At 46.5% G+C, this 20,981-nt stretch overlaps 2 protein-coding genes across 3 annotated transcripts in view; both read left to right on the top strand.

Annotated features, from left to right (window-relative positions):
- LOC115121702 (importin subunit alpha-7-like) overlaps positions 1-14,775 on the top strand; it is a 24,336-nt gene extending 9,561 nt beyond the window's left edge. For both annotated transcript variants that reach the window (XM_065018048.1, XM_065018047.1), the window contains 9 exons: positions 117-211; positions 439-570; positions 685-773; positions 885-984; positions 4,295-4,458; positions 4,553-4,757; positions 6,509-6,636; positions 8,560-8,750; positions 13,657-14,775. In XM_065018048.1, coding sequence (XP_064874120.1) covers positions 117-211; positions 439-570; positions 685-773; positions 885-984; positions 4,295-4,458; positions 4,553-4,757; positions 6,509-6,636; positions 8,560-8,750; positions 13,657-13,844 — 1,292 coding nt within the window. In that variant the 3' untranslated portion in view covers positions 13,845-14,775. The remainder of the gene's footprint in view (positions 1-116; positions 212-438; positions 571-684; positions 774-884; positions 985-4,294; positions 4,459-4,552; positions 4,758-6,508; positions 6,637-8,559; positions 8,751-13,656) is intronic.
- A 1,174-nt stretch (positions 14,776-15,949) lies between these two features.
- On the top strand, positions 15,950-19,328 carry LOC135571486 (dynein heavy chain-like). Its single transcript, XM_065018046.1, has 2 exons — positions 15,950-16,457; positions 16,515-19,328. The coding sequence occupies exon 2, from the start codon at positions 17,220-17,222 to the stop codon at positions 19,071-19,073; it is 1,854 nt and encodes a 617-aa protein (XP_064874118.1). The 5' UTR covers positions 15,950-16,457; positions 16,515-17,219; the 3' UTR covers positions 19,074-19,328.
- The last annotated feature ends 1,653 nt before the right edge of the window (positions 19,329-20,981 follow it).

Below are 20,981 nucleotides of genomic sequence, written 5' to 3'. Positions count from 1 at the left end.
TTCAAGCCCAGCACTAACTCAGATGATTCAGCTACCTCCCTCTAGGGTGGTAAAGGTTGAGTCTATGGTGCTAATTGTTACACTATTACTCATATAGTCTGTCTGATCTGTTCCAGAACCCAATCCACCTATTGACGAGGTCATCAACACCCCAGGCATTGTAGAGAGGTTTGTAGAGTTCCTGAAGAGGAGCGTCAACTGCACATTACAGGTGAGACCTTTTGAAATATTAGGAACCACTTTTTATTGGTAAAATATAAAAAGTTAACCTAAAATGGAGAATGGTCAGACTTAAATGGCTAGTAAATCATTGTGGATATATTGTCAATTATTGCAATCTACAATAACATTTCTGTCGTTGAAATGTTTTTGTTTTTTTGTATCAAGTTTAATTATCAATAACAATGTGTCATTTTAATAAAGTGTCTGTCTGTGTAGTTTGAGGCAGCCTGGGCCCTGACCAACATAGCATCAGGTACATCCATGCAGACGAACATAGTAATCGAGGCAGGAGCAGTCCCCATCTTTATAGAACTACTCACCTCAGACTTTGAAGATGTTCAGGAACAGGTAAAGGCCCGAAACCCTGTACATAATATAAACAGTCATGGAACAAAAATGTATTAGGAGACCATCTATAATTTCTACCTACTTTTTCTCTCTCTTCGTTCTCCTCTCTGCCAGGCGGTGTGGGCGTTGGGTAACATAGCAGGGGACAGTCCAGTGTGCAGAGACTACGTACTCAACTGTAATATCCTACCACCACTATTAATGTGAGCGCACACAATCACACACTACTGTTTATGTCTTGTGTCCTCTTGATGTTATCTACTACTCCACATATAAAGATAGCTCATGGTTCCTCCACCCCGGTTCCTCTCCAGGCTTCTGACTAAATCCACCAGACTGACAATGACCAGGAATGCAGTGTGGGCTCTGTCTAACCTGTGCAGGGGGAAGAGCCCCCCACCTGTATTTGAGAAGGTAACATCCAACTCTATATTCATTTAACATCTCATGGTAGTAGTGCTGCTCTAAGATCAGTGTTGCCGTTTAAATCGTAATTAATAAGATTACATGGACAGGGGGGGGACACCTAGATCAGCATTCCTACCGTGAGACGCTGTATGAATAAGGCCCCGGGTATCTGAGACGCTGTATGAATAAGGCCCCAGGTATCTGAGACGCTGTATGAATAAGGCCCCAGGTATCTGAGACGCTGTATGAATAAGGCCCCAGGTATCTGAGACGCTGTATGAATAAGGCCCCAGGTATCTGAGACGCTGTATGAATAAGGCCCCAGGTATCTGAGACGCTGTACGCTGTATGAATAAGGCCCCGGGTATCTGAGACGCTGTATGAATAAGGCCCCGGGTATCTGAGACGCTGTCTGAATAAGGCCCCGGGTATCTGAGACGCTGTCTGAATAAGGCCCCGGGTATCTGAGACGCTGTCTGAATAAGGCCCCGGGTATATTAGACGCTGTATGAATAAGGCCCCGGGTATCTGAGACGCTGTATGAATAAGGCCCCGGGTATCTGAGACGCTGTCTGAATAAGGCCCCGGGTATCTGAGACGCTGTCTGAATAAGGCCCCGGGTATCTGAGACGCTGTCTGAATAAGGCCCCGGGTATCTGAGACGCTGTCTGAATAAGGCCCCGGGTATCTGAGACGCTGTATGAATAAGGCCCCGGGTATCTGAGACGCTGTATGAATAAGGCCCCGGGTATCTGAGACGCTGTATGAATAAGGCCCCGGGTATCTGAGACGCTGTATGAATAAGGCCCCGGGTATCTGAGACGCTGTATGAATAAGGCCCCGGGTATCTGAGACGCTGTATGAATAAGGCCCCGGGTATCTGAGACGCTGTATGAATAAGGCCCCGGGTATCTGAGACGCTGTATGAATAAGGCCCCGGGTATCTGAGACGCTGTATGAATAAGGCCCCGGGTATCTGAGACGCTGTATGAATAAGGCCCCGGGTATCTGAGACGCTGTATGAATAAGGCCCCGGGTATCTGAGACGCTGTATGAATAAGGCCCGGGTATCTGAGACGCTGTATGAATAAGGCCCCGGGTATCTGAGACGCTGTATGAATAAGGCCCCGGGTATCTGAGACGCTGTATGAATAAGGCCCCGGGTATCTGAGACGCTGTATGAATAAGGCCCCGGGTATCTGAGACGCTGTATGAATAAGGCCCCGGGTATCTGAGACGCTGTATGAATAAGGCCCCGGGTATCTGAGACGCTGTATGAATAAGGCCCCGGGTATCTGAGACGCTGTATGAATAAGGCCCCGGGTATCTGAGACGCTGTATGAATAAGGCCCCGGGTATCTGAGACGCTGTATGAATAAGGCCCCGGGTATCTGAGACGCTGTATGAATAAGGCCCCGGGTATCTGAGACGCTGTATGAATAAGGCCCCGGGTATCTGAGACGCTGTCTGAATAAGGCCCCGGGTATCTGAGACGCTGTCTGAATAAGGCCCCGGGTATCTGAGACGCTGTATGAATAAGGCCCCGGGTATCTGAGACGCTGTATGAATAAGGCCCCGGGTATCTGAGACGCTGTATGAATAAGGCCCCGGGTATCTGAGACGCTGTATGTAATGCTGTGTTATGCCCGTCTGTTCGCTAGTTAGCTGATGGGTTTTATCTGCTATTGACTCTGGCCGGCCAGAACACACACAAGCCCCAGTGACTCAGAGACTGAGCATGTGACCAGGGGACAGCATGTGACCAGGGGAGTTTCTCTCACCCTGTGTTATTGTTCTCTTCAGCTCTGTTTCTCTATTGGCATTAATAGAAGGACAGGAAGCCATTTTAGAACTACTTCAGATTCTCTCAAGGTGAAGGACCAGCTCTTGGCTGTGTCCCAATACACTTAGATGGTTCCCTTGGCATTAATAGAAGAAGGACAGGAAGCCATTTTAAAACTACTTCAAATTCACTCAAGGTGAAGGACCAGCTCTTGGCTGTGTCCCAATACACTTAGATGGTTCCCTTGGCATTAATAGAAGAAGGACAGGAAGCCATTTTAAAACTACTTCAGATTTCTCAAGGTGAAGGACCAGATCTTGGCTGTGTCCCAATACACTTAGATGGTTCCTTTGCCTTGTCACCCTTCCCTTACAGTACTGGGATGTTACAGGGTCAGAGAGGGCAGAGTATTCAGCCCTGTCAGTAGTGCTAAAGGAGAAGAGGACGTGTTCGAGTATCGGTTTCTCTTATCGAAATCATTGACTTAAGCACAGAATGCATCCCTACGCATTTTACAAAGAGGATATCAGAGTTCAGAGGTGTGATGTCATATCAGAATGAGAAGACAGAGTTCAGAGGTGTGATGTCATATCAGAATGAGAAGACAGATTTCAGAGGTGTGATGTCATATCAGAATGAGAAGACAAGATTTCAAGAGGTGTGATGTCATATCAGAATGAGAAGACAGATTTCAAGAGGTGTGATGTCATATCAGAATGAGAAGACAGATTTCAGAGGTGTGATGTCATATCAGAATGAGAAGACAGATTTCAAGAGGTGTGATGTCATATCAGAATGAGAAGACAGATTTCAAGAGGTGTGATGTCATATCAGAATGAGAAGACAGATTTCAAGAGGTGTGATGTCATATCAGAATGAGAAGACAGATTTCAAGAGGTGTGATGTCATATCAGAATGAGAAGACAGATTTCAGAGGTGTGAGGGGAGGTCACAATTCTGTTTGTACCCTTGTTTACGTGGATAAGCTTTTTAATTAAACCTATTTGAAACATGCCATTAAGACTGCTATTATCCTGGCATTTAAATATTATTTAGGTTATTACTTAGAAATATTAATCAACAAATTAAGAAATGTCACGTTGGAGAGGATCTGTCGCATTTTTGTGTTGACACAACATTAACGGACTCAGAGTAAAGATATACAGTGTATTCAGAAAGTATTCAGACCCCTTGACTTTTTCCACATTTTGTTAAAGCCTTATTCTGAAATTGATTAAATTGTTTATTTCCCTCATCAATCTACACACAATACCCCATAAGGACAGGGGTCTCCCTGTCTGTCCTCTGTCTCCCTGTCTGTCCTCTGTCTCCCAGGTGTCTCCCTGTCTGTCCTCTGTCTCCCAGGTGTCTCCCTGTCGGTCCTCTGTCTCCCAGGTGTCTCCCTGTCTACAGGTCCTGTCTAGACTGTTGTTCAGCAGTGATTCAGATCTGTTAGCAGATGCCTGCTGGGCTCTGTCCTACCTTTCTGATAGAATACACTAAATGTCCCCCTGTCGGTCCTCTGCCCCCCAGGTCTCCCCTTGTCTGCAGGTCCTGTCTAGACTGTTGTTCAGCAGTGATTCAGATCTGTTAGCAGATGCTTGCTGGGCTCTGTCCTACCTCTCTGATGGACCCAACGAGAAGATCCAGGCTGTCATCGACTCCGGTGTCTGCAGGCGCCTTGTAGAGCTGCTCATGTAAGTGTGTGTGCAGGCGCCTCGTAGAGCTGCTGGTGTGCGTGCGGACTTCAGGGGCCTCAGCGTAGTGACTTTTGAATGTTCCCTCTGTCAGGCACACGGACTACAAGGTGGCGTCTCCTGCTCTGAGAGCAGTGGGGAACATCGTCACGGGAGACGACATCCAGACGCAGGTGGTGTTGAACTGTTCAGCCCTGCCCTGTCTGCTCCACCTGCTGAGTAGTCCTAAAGAATCCATCCGGAAAGAAGCCTGCTGGACCGTCTCCAACATCACCGCTGGCAACAGGGCTCAGATACAGGTGAGGTCCAGACTTTATATACAGACATACAAACATCACCGCTGGCAACAGGGCACAGATACAGGTGAGGTCCAGACTTTATACACAGACATACAAAGCAAGGTCCATACAGAAATTATTTGTTGTGATGGGTGTGGAAGAACTTGACTGGGCTGCACAGAGCCCTGACCTCAACCCCATTGAACACCTTTGGGATGAATTGGATGCCGACTGCGAGCCAGGCCTAATCGCCCCAACATCAGTGCCCAACCTCACTAATGCTCTTGTGGCTGAATGGAAGCAAGTTCCCCGCAGCAATGTTCCAACATCTAGTGGAAAGCCTTCCCAGAAGAGTGGAGGCTGTTATAGCAGCAATGTTCCAACATCTAGTGGAAAGCCTTTCCAGAAGAGTGGAGGCTGTTATAGCAGCAATGTTCCAACATCTAGTGGAAAGCCTTCCCAGAAGAGTGGAGGCTGTTATAGCAGCAATGTTCCAACATCTAGTGGAAAGCCTTCCCAGAAGAGTGGAGGCTGTTATAGCAGCAATGTTCCAACATCTAGTGGAAAGCCTTCCCAGAAGAGTGGAGGCTGTTATAGCAGCAATGTTCTAACAATCTAGTGGAAAGCCTTCCCAGAAGAGTGGAGGCTGTTATAGCAGCAATGTTCCAACATCTAGTGGAAAGCCTTCCCAGAAGAGTGGAGGCTGTTATAGCAGCAATGTTCCAACATCTAGTGGAAAGCCTTCCCAGAAGAGTGGAGGCTGTTATAGCAGCAATGTTCCAACATCTAGTGGAAAGCCTTCCCAGAAGAGTGGAGGCTGTTATAGCAGCAATGTTCCAACATCTAGTGGAAAGCCTTCCCAGAAGAGTGGAGGCTGTTATAGCAGCAAAGGGGGGGGGGGGACCAACTCCATATTAATGCCCGTGAATTTGGAATGAGATGTTCGACGAGCAGTTGTCCACATTCTGTTTGTCATGAAGTGTAATCTTTTTACTCAAGTATGTAATTGAGTACTTTTTCCCAACACTGCTTATAGGGATTAATAGCTCAAATGGCCCCCAAAAACACACACAGGCACGGAGGTTCAGTGTCCTGTGTCCATCTTCTCCCCACATAGAACTAACTCCACCAAGCGGTATTGTCTAAGAGATGGACGAAACGCTATTAGACATCTGTAGCATATGGTGGTGTACCGTCTGTATTCCTACTGAGGCAGCCGGGTGTAGAGCGTGAGACATCTCAGACACACGTTAGCTAGCTACAACATGTTGTACAGATGTCCAACGAGCAGGGGTCCACATACAGCTACAGTTCTCTACAGTTACAGATGCATAACACAGACTGGTACAGTTATCTACAGTTACAGATGCATAACACAGACTGGTACAGTTCTCTACAGTTACAGATGCATAACACAGACTGATACAGTACAGAGACTATACAGGGCCAAAGAGGTCTTCAAGACATAGGTACGAGTTATTTTCTTTAGTCTTTAGTTTGAATAAAGGAAATGGTTTTGTACTGCTCTCCAGTTTAGTAAGACATCTCTTATCTTTCTATCTACTACTATTCTCTCTTCTTCCTCTCCTCCTCTCGTGTTCCCCCTCTCCTCCTCTTGTGTTCCCCCTCTCCTCCTCTTGTGTTCCCCCTCTCCTCCTCTTGTGTTCCCCCTCTCCTCCTCTCGTGTTCCCCCTCTCCTCCTCTCGTGTTCCCCCTCTCCTCCTCTCGTGTTCCCCCTCTCCTCCTCTCGTGTTCCCCCTCTGCTCTACTAGACGGTGATTGATGCCAACATCTTCCCTGTGCTGATCGACATCCTGCAGAAGGCAGAGTTCAGAACCAGGAAGGAAGCAGCCTGGGCCATCACTAACGCCACCTCTGGAGGAATGCCTGAACAGATCAGGTATAAAGTCACACCCACATCACCTGGACAGATGAGATATGATCTACACCTGTCACCTGGACAGATGTAAGTCGCTCTGGATAAGAGCGTCTGCTAAATGACTTAAATGTAATATGACCTACACCTCTCACCTGGACAGATGAGATATGACCTACACCTCTTACCTGGACAGATGAGATATGACCTACACCTCTCACCTGGACAGATGAGATATGACCTACACCTCTTACCTGGACAGATGAGATATGACCTACACCTCTCACCTGGACAGATGAGATATGACCTACACCTCTTACCTGGACAGATGAGATATGACCTACACCTGTCACCTGGACAGATGAGATATGACCTACACCTCTTACCTGGACAGATGAGATATGACCTACACCTCTCACCTGGACAGATGAGATATGACCTAGAGAGGGAGGAGAGGAGGGAGGAGTCAAGAACCCTAGTCATGTCGGAGTAGGAAAGAGGGAGGGGTCAAGAACCCTAGTCATGTCGGAATAGGAAAGAGGGAGGAGTCAAGAACCCTAGTCATGTCGGAGTAGGAAAGAGGGAGGGGTCAAGAACCCTAGTCATGTCGGAATAGGAAAGAGGGAGGGGTCAAGAACCCTAGTCATGTCGGATTAGGAAAGAGGGAGGGGTCAAGAACCCTAGTCATGTCGGATTAGGAAAGAGGGAGGGGTCAAGAACCCTAGTCATGTCGGATTAGGAAAGAGGGAGGGGTCAAGAACCCTAGTCATGTCGGATTAGGAAAGAGGGAGGGGTCAAGAACCCTGGTCATGTCGGAATGGGACAGAGGGAGGAGTCAAGAACCCTAGTCATGTCGGAGTAGGAAAGAGGGAGGGGTCAAGAACCCTAGTCATGTCGGAATAGGAAAGAGGGAGGGGTCAAGAACCCTAGTCATGTCGGATTAGGAAAGAGGGAGGGGTCAAGAACCCTAGTCATGTCGGATTAGGAAAGAGGGAGGGGTCAAAAACCCTAGTCATGTCGGATTAGGAAAGAGGGAGGGGTCAAGAACCCTGGTCATGTCGGAATAGGACAGAGGGAGGGGTCAAGAACCCTATTCATGTCGGAATAGGAAAGAGGGAGGGGTCAAGAAGAGGTGGATTGGTGTTAGTTTTTCTCTCCTACTCGTGTGGTCTGAGATTCCAGGCTCAGCTGTTTTTCCACGGTGTGCATCCTTAAATTCCCTTGTTGTCCCAGCGATATCAGACAGGAGCTACATTTGCTGAACTTGCATGTGTCTGAGGCCTGGTTGGGAGCTGTTTGTCCATATTGAGTTTCTTTGCAGTTATTTTTCCCCCGGAATGTCACGAGACAATAACACTCCTGTCTCAAGGCCGCTGCGTCTGGATTGTACCAAACACATTCCAGATTTATTACATAGGTTTCTCTCTTTCTCCCTCTCTCTCTCTCTGTCTCTCTCTGTCTCTCTCTGTCTCTCTCTCTGTCTCTCTCTGTCTCTCTCTCTCTGTCTCTCTCTCTCTCTCTCTGTCTCTCTCTGTCTGTCTCTCTCTCTGTCTGTCTCTGTCTCTCTCTCTGTCTGTCTCTCTCTCTGTCTCTCTCTGTCTCTCTCTCTGTCTGTCTCTCTCTGTCTCTCTGTCTCTCTCTGTCTCTCTCTCTCTCTGTCTCTCTCTCTGTCTCTCTCTGTCTCTCTCTCTCTCTGTCGCTCTCTCTCTCTCTCTCTCTGTCTCTCTCTGTCTCTCTCTCTGTCTGTCTGTCTCTCTCTCTCTCTCTCTCTGTCTCTCTCTGTCTCTCTCTCTGTCTGTCTGTCTCTCTCTCTCTCTCTCTCTCTGTCTCTCTCTCTGTCTGTCTGTCTCTCTCTCTCTCTCTCTCTCTCTCTGTCTCTCTCTCTCTCTGTCTCTCTCTCTCTGTCTCTCTCTCTCTGTCTCTCTCTCTCTGTCTCTCTCTCTCTAGGTACCTGGTGAACCTGGGCTGTATCAAGCCTCTGTGTGACCTGTTGACCGTGATGGACAGTAAGATAGTCCAGGTGTCTCTGAACGGTCTGGAGAACATTCTGCGACTGGGAGACCAAGAGGCCAAGCAGGATGCAGGACCCAGTGGTACTGGCATCAACCCCTACTGCTCTCTCATAGAGGAGGCCTATGGTACGTACACACACACACACACACATCAACCCCTACTGCTCTCTCATAGAGGAGGCCTATGGTACGTACACACACACACACATCAACCCCTACTGCTCTCTCATAGAGGCCTATAGTATGTATATACACACATCAACCCCTACTGCTCTCTCATAGAGGAGGCCTATAGTATGTATATACACACATCCACCCCTACTGCTCTCTCATAGAGGAGGCCTGTGGTACACACACACACACATCAACTCCTACTGCTCTCTCATAGAGGAGGCCTGTGGTACATACACACATCAACCCCTACTGCTCTCTCATAGAGGAGGCCTGTGGTACGTACACACACACACATCAACCCCTACTGCTCTCTCATAGAGGAGGCCTGTGGTACGTACACACACACACATCAACCCCTACTGCTCTCTCATAGAGGAGGCCTGTGGTACGTACACACACACACATCAACCCCTACTGCTCTCTCATAGAGGAGGCCTGTGGTACGTACACACACACACATCAACCCCTACTGCTCTCTCATAGAGGAGGCCTGTGGTACGTACACACACACATCAACCCCTACTGCTCTCTCATAGAGGAGGCCTGTGGTACATACACACATCAACCCCTACTGCTCTCTCATAGAGGAGGCCTATAGTACATACACACACACACATCAACCCCTACTGCTCTCTCATAGAGGAGGCCTGTGGTACATACACACACACACATCAACCCCTACTGCTCTCTCATAGAGGAGGCCTGTGGTACATACACACATAAACCCCTACTGCTCTCTCATAGAGGAGGCCTGTGGTACGTACACACATCCACCCCTACTGCTCTCTCTCTGAGGAGGCCTGTGGTACGTACACACATCCACCCCTACTGCTCTCTCTGAGGAGGCCTGTGGTACGTACACACATAAACCCCTACTGCTCTCTCTGAGGAGGCCTGTGGTACGTACACACATAAACCCCTACTGCTCTCTCTGAGGAGGCCTGTGGTACGTACACACATAAACCCCTACTGCTCTCTCTGAGGAGGCCTGTGGTACGTACACACATAAACCCCTACTGCTCTCTCTGAGGAGGCCTGTGGTACGTACACACATCCACCCCTACTGCTCTCTCTCTGAGGAGGCCTGTGGTACGTACAGTGCATTTGGAAAGTATTCAGACCCCTTGACTTTTTCCACATTTTGTTACGTTAATTTTTTTTACCCTTCAATCTACCCATAATGACAAAGCAAAAAAAAACAGTTTAGAAATTTTAGCAAATTATATAAAACTTTTTTTTTTACTGAAATATCACATTTATGTAAGTATTCAGAACCTATACTCAGTACTTTGTTGAAGTACCTTTGGCAGTGATTACAGCCTCAAGTCTTCTTGGGTATGACGCTACAAGCTTGGCACACCTGTATTTGGGGAGTTTCTCCCATTCTTCTCTGCAGATCCTCTCCAGCTCTGTCAGGTTGGATGGGGAGCTTCGCTGCACAGCTATTTTCAGGTCTCTGAAGAGATGTTCGATCGAGTTCAAGCTCTGGCTGGGCCACTCAAGGACATTCAGAAACTTGTCCCGAAGCCACTCCTGCGTTGTCTTCTCTGTGCTTAGGGTCGTTGCCCTGTTGGAAGGTGAACCTTCACTCCAGTCTGAGGTCCTGAGCGCTCTGGTGCAGGTTTTCATCAAGGTTCTCTGTTCTTTGCTCTGTTCATCTTTCTCTCGATCCTGACTAGTCTCCCAGTCCCTGCCACTGAAAAACATCCCCACAGCATGATGCTGCCACCACCATGCTTCACCGTAGGGATGGTGCCAGGTTTCCTCCAGATGTGACGCTTGTCATTCAGGCCAGAGTTCAGTCTTGGTTTCATCAGACCAGAGAATCTGGTTTCTCGTCATCTGAGAGTCCTTTAGATGCTTTTTGGCAAACTCCAAGTGGGCTGTCATGTGCCTTTTACTGAGGAGTGGCATCCGTCTGGCCACTCGACCATAAAGGCCTGATTGGTGGAGTGCTGCAGAGATGGTTGTCCTTCCATCTCCGAAATGGAACTCTGGAGCTCTGTTAGAGTAACCATCAGGTTCTTGGTCACCTCCCTGACCAAGGCCCTTCTCCCCCGATTGCTCAGTTTGGCCGGGCGGCCAGCTCTAGGAAGAGTCTTGGTGGTTCCAAACTTCCTCCATTTAAGAATGATGGAGGCCACTGTGTTCTTGGGGACCTTCAATGCTGCAGAAATGTTTTTGGTACCCTTCTCTATGCCTCGACACAATCCTGTCTCTGAGCTCTACGGACAATTCCTTTCGACCTCATGGCTTGGTTTTTGCTCTGACATGTACTGTCAACTGTGGGACATTATATAGACAGGCGTGTGCCTTTTACAAATCATGTCCAATCAATTGAATTTACCACAGGTGGACTCCAATCAAGTTGTTGAAACGTCTCAAGGATGATCAATGGAAACAGGATGTACCTGAGTTCAATTCAAGAGTCTCATAGCAAAGGGTCTGAATACTTGTGTAAATAAATCTCTTTTTAAAAATGTTTTTTTTTATACATTAGCAAACATTAATATCAACCTGTTTTTGCTTTGTCATTATGGGGTATTGTGTGAATTATTGTATTTAATCCATGTTAGAACAAGGCTGTAACATAACACTGTGGAAAAAGTCAAGGGGTCTGAATACTTTCTCAATGCGCTGTTATTATATACAAACACCTTCATATAGTATATGAACACACACACACACACACACATACATACAGGACACACACACATACATACAGGACACACACACACATACATACAGGACACACACACACATACAGGACATACAGGACACACACACACAGGACACACACACACATAAACTCAGCAAAAAAAGAAACGTCCTCACTGTCAACTGCGTTTATTTTCAGCAAATTGAACATGTGTAAATATTTCTAGAAACATAACAGAATTCAACAACTGAGACATAAACTGAACAAGTTCCACAGACATGTGACTAACAGAAATGGAATAATGTCCCTGAACAAAGGGGGGGGGGTCAAGATCGAAAGTAACAGTCAGTATCTGGTGTGGCCACCAGCTGCATTAAGTACTGCTGTGCATCTCCTCCTCATGGACTGCACCAGATTTGCCAGTTCTTGCTGTGAGATGTTACCCCGCTCTTCCACCAAAGCACCTGCAAGTTCCCGGACATTTCTGGGGGGGAATGGCCCTAGCCCTCCGATCCAACAGGTCCCAGACGTGCTCAATGGGATTGAGATCCAGGCTCTTCGATGGCCATGGCAGAACACTGACATTCCTGTCTTGCAGGAAATTACGCACAGAATGAGCAGAATGGCTGGTGGCATTGTCATGCTGGAGGGTCATGTCAGGATGAGCCTGCAGGAAGGGTACCACATGAGGGAGGAGGATGTCTTCCCTGTAACGCGCAGCGTTGAGATTGCCTGCAATGACAACAAGCTCAGTCCGATGATGCTGTGACACACCGCCCCAGACCATGAGGAACCCTCCAAATCGATCCCGCTCCAGAGTACAGGCCTCGGTGTACAGAGTACAGGCCTCGGTGTACAGAGTACAGGCCTCGGTGTACAGAGTACAGGCCTCGGTGTACAGAGTACAGGCCTCGGTGTACAGAGTACAGGCCTCGGTGTACAGAGTACAGGCCTCGGTGTACAGAGTACAGGCCTCGGTGGCCAGAGTACAGGCCTCGGTGGCCAGGGTGCAGGCCTCGGTGGCCAGGGTGCAGGCCTCGGTGGCCAGGGTGCAGGCCTCGGTGTACAGAGTACAGGCCAGGGTTACAGGCCTCGGTGTACAGAGTACAGGCCAGGGTTACAGGCCTCGGTGTACAGAGTACAGGCCAGGGTTACAGGCCTCGGTGTACAGAGTACAGGCCAGGGTACAGGCCTCGGTGTACAGAGTACAGGCCAGGGTTACAGGCCTCGGTGTACAGAGTACAGGCCAGGGTACAGGCCTGCGACGGTGGGTTTGTGCCCGTAGGCGACATTGTTGCCGGGGATGTCTGGTGAGGACCCGCCTTACAACAGGCCTACAAGCCCTCAGTCCAGCCTCTCTCAGCCTATTGCAGACAGTCTGAGCACTGATGGAGGGATTGTGCTTTCCTGGTGTAACTCGGGCAGTTTTTGTTGCCATCCTGTACCTGTTCGGCAGGTGTGATGTTCGGATGTACCGATCCTGTGCAGGTGTTATTACACGTGGTCTGCCACTGCGAGGACGATCAGCTGTCCGTTCTGTCTCCCTGTAGCGCTGTCTTAGGCGTCTCACAGTACGGACATTGCAATTTAATGCCCTGGCCACATCTGCAGTCCTCATGCCTCCTTGCAACATGCCTAAGGCACGTTCACGCAGATGAGCAGGGACCCTGGGCATCTTTCTTTTGGTGGTTTTCAGAGTCAGTAGAAAGGCCTCTTTAGTGTCCTAAGTTTTCATAACTGTGACCTTAATTGCCTACCGTCTATAAGCTGTTAGTGTCTTAGCGACCGTTCCACAGGTGCCTGTTCATTAATTGTTTATTTGTCATTGAACAAGCATGGGAAACAGTGTTTAAACCCTTTTACAATGAAGAACTGTGAAGTTATTTGGATTTATACGAATTCTTTGAAAGACAGGGTCCTGAAAAAGAGACGTTTCTTTTTTTTTGCTGAGTTTACATACAGGACACACACACACAGACGGACAGACACGGACGGACACACACACACATACATACATACATACATACATACACACATACACACACACACACACACACAGGACATACATACACACACACACACACACACACACACACAGGACATACATACATACATACATACATACATACATACATACATACATGAATGAATGACACTTGCATAATCTACCATGTGAATTAATAGATCATTTCTCTCCAGGTCTGGATAAGATCGAGTTCCTTCAGAGCCATGAGAACCAAGAGATCTACCAGAAGGCCTTTGATCTGATAGAGCACTACTTTGGAGTGGAGGAGGAGGACCAGAACCTGGCTCCTCCGGTGGACCAGGCCAATCAGCAGTTCCTCTTCCCCCAGCAGGAGGCACCCATGGAGGGCTTTCAGCTATAACGCCCTCCCTGTCCTCTGGTTCTCATCTGGTTCATCTTAACCAACCATCACTCATACCCATGGGGGAGTTTCAGATGAAACATCCACCCCCTTATCCTCATACCCATGGAGGAATTTGGCGTATAATCAGTCCCCTCCACCCTCCATGTCCAACCATTGCCCCATCCTCTATACCCAGCCTGAGCCCAAGGGGCTAGTTTTAGCCCCAACAGATGAAGGGTGGAGGTGACACACCCCCCACCTGTGAAGCAATGACCTTATCCACCTTATATCCTCCACCCCTATGGAAGGTAGAGCGTTGTCCTCTCCCTCCTTTCCCATGGAAGGCTTTACAGATGGAACTATCCAACCTATATTTACAGTCTTTGAGCTGGCTTTACCCTAACAGATCAGACGCTTCTAACGGAATGCCACGTCTGGGCTGTAGAGCCAATAGGAGTCCTGAACTCAACCCGCTTGACCTGACGATAAAACAAAGCTCTTCCTGATCAGTGATCACACAACCAGGGCCGAGGTTTGGTCCAGTCCAGGTTTCGGCAATGCACAGATACAATAACAGATACACCGCCAGTGCTGTTGATACCCTGATTCTTCTGAACGTAAGGGCGGTTTGGTTTGGTTTGGTTATTAGTGCTTCCTGTCTACCCATAGGGGATGTTCCTTCTTCAGGATGTAGGGGTTTGATAGGTCAAACCTGACCAGTGGGAGAGATGTGTTTTTATTTAATTTTTACCCAGCTCCTTTACGACAATTATCTTCCTAGTCCTTATCTGTTTCCCCTCGTTTTAGCTGTTGTCCACCCTGTGTTTCTGTCTGGCTTGTTCTAAAACGTACTGCATCTACAGAGACCACCTGAAGACTGAAGTGTCCCAGGACAGAAGAATGGCCTCTCTCTACTGTAAACAATAAAACAATCGGGATGTATTCTCAACTCGGAGGCCAAACCCTCATTCATATTGCTTTCTGTCTATATCGGACATACAGGGTTCCAATAAGCAATTCTGGGGATTCTTAGGAATTCTAGAACTGTGGTTTGAAGTGTAGAGCCAAGGTTCTCCCCTTCTCGAACTGACTGAGTCCTTTCTCTACAATGTCTTTTTGTCTTTTTTTGTTGAACTTTTAGTTTTGTGCTTGTGGAGGAGGAGCATGTTGGGATCTGAATCGTAAAATCAGGTAAACGTCTGGGGCTAAGGGAGGATGTTGATTGGGGAAGGGGGGGGGGGGGGTGGATGCGAGGGGGAAGGGAGTATAGGTGTGTGGGGATATTGAAAGATATATATAAAGTTACCTAGGTTACTAGCTTGATCCGAGCTTGATTATAACTAGCAATATAATGTTTGTTGTGTGCCGTGTTCTTAATAATGTTACGTTTGAATTATGAAGTGATTGTAAATGTTTAAACAGCACACCGCTAGGGGAGGGGGCTACGCTAGCCATACCACGAGAATTGGTGATTATCCAAACCAAACTTATTTTTATATATAAATACAGACCCTGTCAGATCTCCATTTGGCTTTCAAGGGATCGTTGCTCTTTTATATAGGGATGAGGGATGATTCCTTACTTGGGAAAAGCACGCTGTAACTCAGTCAAACCTTAGTCAGATGGCAACATCAGATTTATGCAAAAAAATGTTGAAGTTACTCACACGCATGTCCGGTTAGTATATGGGCTTTTTAGTTTTTCTCTGACCCCTGGGATGCGTTCCAAACGGCACACTATTCCCTATATAGTGCACTACTTCTGACCCTATGGGCTCTGGCCAAAAGCTGTGTAATATATATATATATATATTAGTGTGCCATTTGGGACTTGACCCCTGGGGTAAATATATGTTTGTGCTGGCTGAGTTGTTCTAGGCCCTGGAATGTGATGAGGTGTTGCTGCTCCCCCCTCCCCCCTGGTGTGTCTGTGGTAGGATTTGCATGGTGTTTCTATTGCCTTACCTACTGTCACGAAGTATCCCTTTGCCAAACACCTGGTAGTACACACCCGGTAGTACACACCTCTCGTGTGAGAGAGGATGGTGGGGTGAGGGAGGTGGGAGAGGCAGGGGGCGGGAGAGAGGCAGGGTGGGAGAGGAAGGGGGGGGGAAGAGGGGAGGCTGGGGAGTGCTGTAATTTAGGTCTTTAGAAAATCTAACAATATATAAGAATTTCATGTCCCATTGAGAAGAGAAAGTACAGAGGGCAGTTATCACATATTAGATGGTATTGCTCAGGGGGCAGAGTTTATCACATATTAGATGGTATTGCTCAGGGGGCAGAGTTTATCACATATTAGTGGCGGTGAGGTAATACCATCTATCATCTAGTTGGCGGTGAGGTAATACCATCTATCATCTAGTTGGCGGTGAGGTAATACCATCTATCATTTAGTTGGCGGTGAGGTAATACCATCTATCATCTAGTTGGCGGTGAGGTAATACCATCTATCATCTAGTTGGCGGTGAGGTAATACCATCTATCATCTAGTTGGCGGTGAGGTAATACCATCTATCATCTAGTTGGCGGTGAGGTAATACCATCTATCATCTAGTTGGCGGTGAGGTAATACCATCTATCATCTAGTTGGCGGTGAGGTAATACCATCTATCATCTAGTTGGCGGTGAGGTAATATCATCTAGTTGGCGGTGAGGTAATACCATCTATCATCTAGTTGGCGGTGAGGTAATACCATCTATCATCTAGTTGGCGGTGAGGTAATATCATCTAGTTGGCGGTGAGGCAATACCATCTATCATCTAGTACAGAGGGCAGGTATCGTTGTGATGGGGATAAGTACTAGGTATCGTTGTGATGGGGATAAGTACTAGGTATCGTTGTGATGGGGATAAGTACTAGGTATCATGGTGATGGGGATAAGTACTAGGTATCGTGGTGATGGGGAAAAGTACTAGGTATCGTTGTGATGGGGAAAAGTACTAGGTATCGTTGTGATGGGGAAAAGTACTAAGTATCGTGGTGATGATGGTAAGTACCAGGTATCATTGGTATAGTGATATGTACTAGGTGTCATGGTGATGGGGATATGTACTGGGTATTGATGTGTATTATTCTAGAGAGTCTCTGGTCAGAGGTAGAGGCCACTCGTTTTGACACCTAGGGAGCCCCTGGTCAGAGGTAGAGGCCACTCGTTTTGACACCTAGGGAGCCCCTGGTCAGAGGTAGAGTCCACTCGTTTTGACACCTAGAGAGCCTCTGACCAGAGGTAGAGGCCACTCGTTTTGACAGGAGCCACGTAGAGAACCTCTATATCGGACAGCGTGTCATTTGAAATGAAAACGTAGATCTAACGACAACCGGGGTTTGGCAAGGGATACGTGTTTTCATTTAGACCGTGACGAACCTAACCGCGGAAATTCTAGTAAAGAGATGTATTTGCACACACACTTCATGCATACAACACCAGAAGACAGTACACTGTACACAGCACACTACACAGTACACTGTACACAGTACACTGTACACAGCACACTACACAGTACACTACACAGCACACTACACAGTACACTACACAGTACACTGTACACAGCACACTACACAGCACACTACACAGTACACTGTACACAGCACAGTACACTGTACACAGTACACTACACAGTACACTACACAGTACACTGTACACAGTACACTGTACACAGTACACTACACAGTACACTACACAGTACACTACACAGTACACTGTACACTACACACTACACAGTACACTACACAGTACACTGTACACTACACACTACACTACACAGTACAGTACACAGTACACTACACAGTACACTGTACACAGCACACTACACAGTACACTACACAGTACACACTACACAGTACACTACACAGTACACTACACAGTACACTGTACACAGCACACTACACAGTACACTGTACACAGCACACTACACAGTACACTGTACAGTACACTACACAGTACACTACACAGTACACTGTACACAGCACACTACACAGTACACTGTACAGTACACTGTACACAGTACACTACACACTACACTACACAGTACAGTACACAGTACACTACACAGTACACAGCACACTACACAGTACACACTACACAGTACACTACACACTACACTACACAGTACACAGTACACTACACAGTACACTACACAGTACACTGTACACAGCACACTACACTGTACAGTACACTGTACACAGTACACTACACAGTACACTGTACACAGTACACTACACAGTACACTGTACACAGTACACTACACAGTACACTGTACACTACACAGTACACTGTACACAGTACACTACACTGTATACTGCACAGTACACTACACAGTACACTACACACTACACAGTACACTGTACACAGTACACTACATAGTACACTGTACACAGTACACTACACAGTACACTGTACACAGTACACTACACAGTACACTACACTGTACACTGTACACTGCACAGTACACTACACAGTACACTACACAGTACACTACACAGCACACTACACAGCACACTGTACACAGCACACTACACAGTACACTGTACACTGTACACAGCACACTACACAGTACACTGTACACTACACACTACACAGCACACTGTACACAGTACACTACACAGTACACTACACTGTACACAGCACACTACACTGTACACTGTACACTGTACACTACACAGCACACACACAGTACACTACACAGTACACACTACACTGTACACAGTACACTGTACACTACACTGTACACAGTACACTACACAGCACACTACACAGCACACTACACTGTACACACTACACTGTACACACTACACTGTACACAGCACACTACACAGTACACTGTACACAGTACACTGTACACAGCACACTACACAGTACACACTACACAGTACACACTACACAGTACACACTACACAGTACACTACACAGTACACACTACACAGTACACTACACAGCACACTACACAGTACACTGTACACAGTACACTGTACACAGCACACTACACAGTACACTGTACACAGTACACTGTACACAGCACACTACACAGTACACTGTACACAGTACACTGTACACAGCACACTACACAGTACACTGTACACAGCACACTACACAGTACACTGTACACAGCACACTACACAGTACACTGTACACAGCACACTACACACTACACTACACTACACACTACACTGTACACTGTACACACGGACGAGTGTTTCACAACAAGGAAAATCCACTTCCATAATCCAGTTTATCTTTTTGAATGAACTTGGGTTTTCTCTTTCTGTGTTCTATTTCTACAGGTTTGGGTTTCCGATGCACTATGTTCATTCAATGTTTTTTATTGCATCGTTTTGCCACTTCCTGTTAGGCACTTTTTTGAAGTTATGTACTTCGAAAAACATGTTTTAATTCAATAATGCACCCACCCACAGTGCATTGCTCCTATTGAAAAGCTTAGATTAATACTGGAGGTGGAAGGTATGACACAAAGGATTATTAAAGTGAAACAATCAAATTCACAGCATCATTTCATACCTCTTTTTTTTTTTTTATTTTAAGAATATCAGAGATAATGTGACATTTCTGGTATTTTTTTCTTGAGAAAGTTTACGGTGTATTTCCTGATATTAAGGAAACCTATTTTCTTCCTCTGACTTGAAGATGGTTTGATGTTATGCCCTTAGACACAGATCTAGGATCAGCTTACCTTCAATCATAACCTTAAATATCAATTAGGGGGGGGTACCTTCAATCATAACCTTAAATATCAATTAGGGGGGGTACCTTCAATCATAACCTTAAATATCAATTAGGGGGTACCTTCAATCATAACCTTAAATATCAATTAGGGGGGTACCTTCAATCATAACCTTAAATATCAATTAGGGGGGTACCTTCAATCATAACCTTAAATATCAATTAGGGGGGTACCTTCAATCATAACCTTAAATATCAATTAGGGGGTACCTTCAATCATAACCTTAAATATCAATTAGGGGGGTTCATTTAAAGCTGAACTCTGATCAGTGTCTATGGGTTGAGTGGAGCTTATGGATCCCAAACGTCTGGTAGTGTGACCACTGACGGCAGTTGTGTGAGGGAAGAGACATATATGTCCAATGGTTATATTCCCATCGGAGTCTGGTAGCAGCTTGTTCTGTGGAACCATCCATTTCCCCCTTGTGGAGCTGAACCGACTGGGTTGAGCTAAACAACATCGGAATAGTAGGATTTTTAGTTTGTTTGGTAGCGAAACAAAGTGAATGTGGACAATGTTTTTTATTTTTATTACTTTTCTAAAAGTCTGAAGTGTCATTTTTGGAAGGATATCTTGTAACGCAGCAGGATTTCCTCATTTTGGGGGGGGTGACTTCTTCATATGCTAGCTATGAGAGAACCCTTGTCATTGCACCTGTTTATATAGCAAGTCATTCCCTTATGGTTCTATTGTCCTACCTGGTGTGATGTCTCGGTAGGTTGAGCCTGTGAGGTTGTGAGCCATGACTTTATGCAATGTCTTACCGTATTATATGTCCAACTCTGCAATGAGGATGATTTATGGTCTGCAATGAGGATGATTTATGGTCTGCAATGAGGATGATTTATGGTCTGCAATGAGGATGAGGATGATTTATGGTCTGCAATGAGGATGATTTATGGTCTGCAATGAGGATGATTTATGGTCTGCAATGAGGATGATTTATGGTCTGCAATGAGGATGATTTATGGTCTGCAATGAGGATGATTTATGGTCTGCAATGAGGATGAGGATGATTTATGGTCTGCAATGATGATTTATGGTCTGCAATGAGGATGATTTATGGTCTGCAATGAGGATGATTTATGGTCTGCAATGAGGATGATTTATGGTCTGCAATGAGGATGATTTATGGTCTGCAATGAGGATGATTTATGGTCTGCAATGAGGATGATTTATGGTCTGCAATGAGGATGATTTATGGTCTGCAATGAGGATGATTCATGGTCTGCAATGAGGATGATTCATGGTCTGCAATGATGATGAGGATGATTTATGGTCTGCAATGATGAGGATGATTCATGGTCTGCAATGAGGATGATTCATGGTCTGCAATGAGGATGATTTATGGTCTGCAATGAGGATGAGGATGATTTATGGTCTGCAATGATGATTTATGGTCTGCAATGAGGAT

Source organism: Oncorhynchus nerka, linkage group LG4, assembly GCF_034236695.1.
Source record: "Oncorhynchus nerka isolate Pitt River linkage group LG4, Oner_Uvic_2.0, whole genome shotgun sequence".
In the NCBI taxonomy this organism is placed as follows: Eukaryota; Metazoa; Chordata; class Actinopteri; order Salmoniformes; family Salmonidae; genus Oncorhynchus; species Oncorhynchus nerka.
This window is presented reverse-complemented; position numbering and strand designations above follow the sequence as displayed.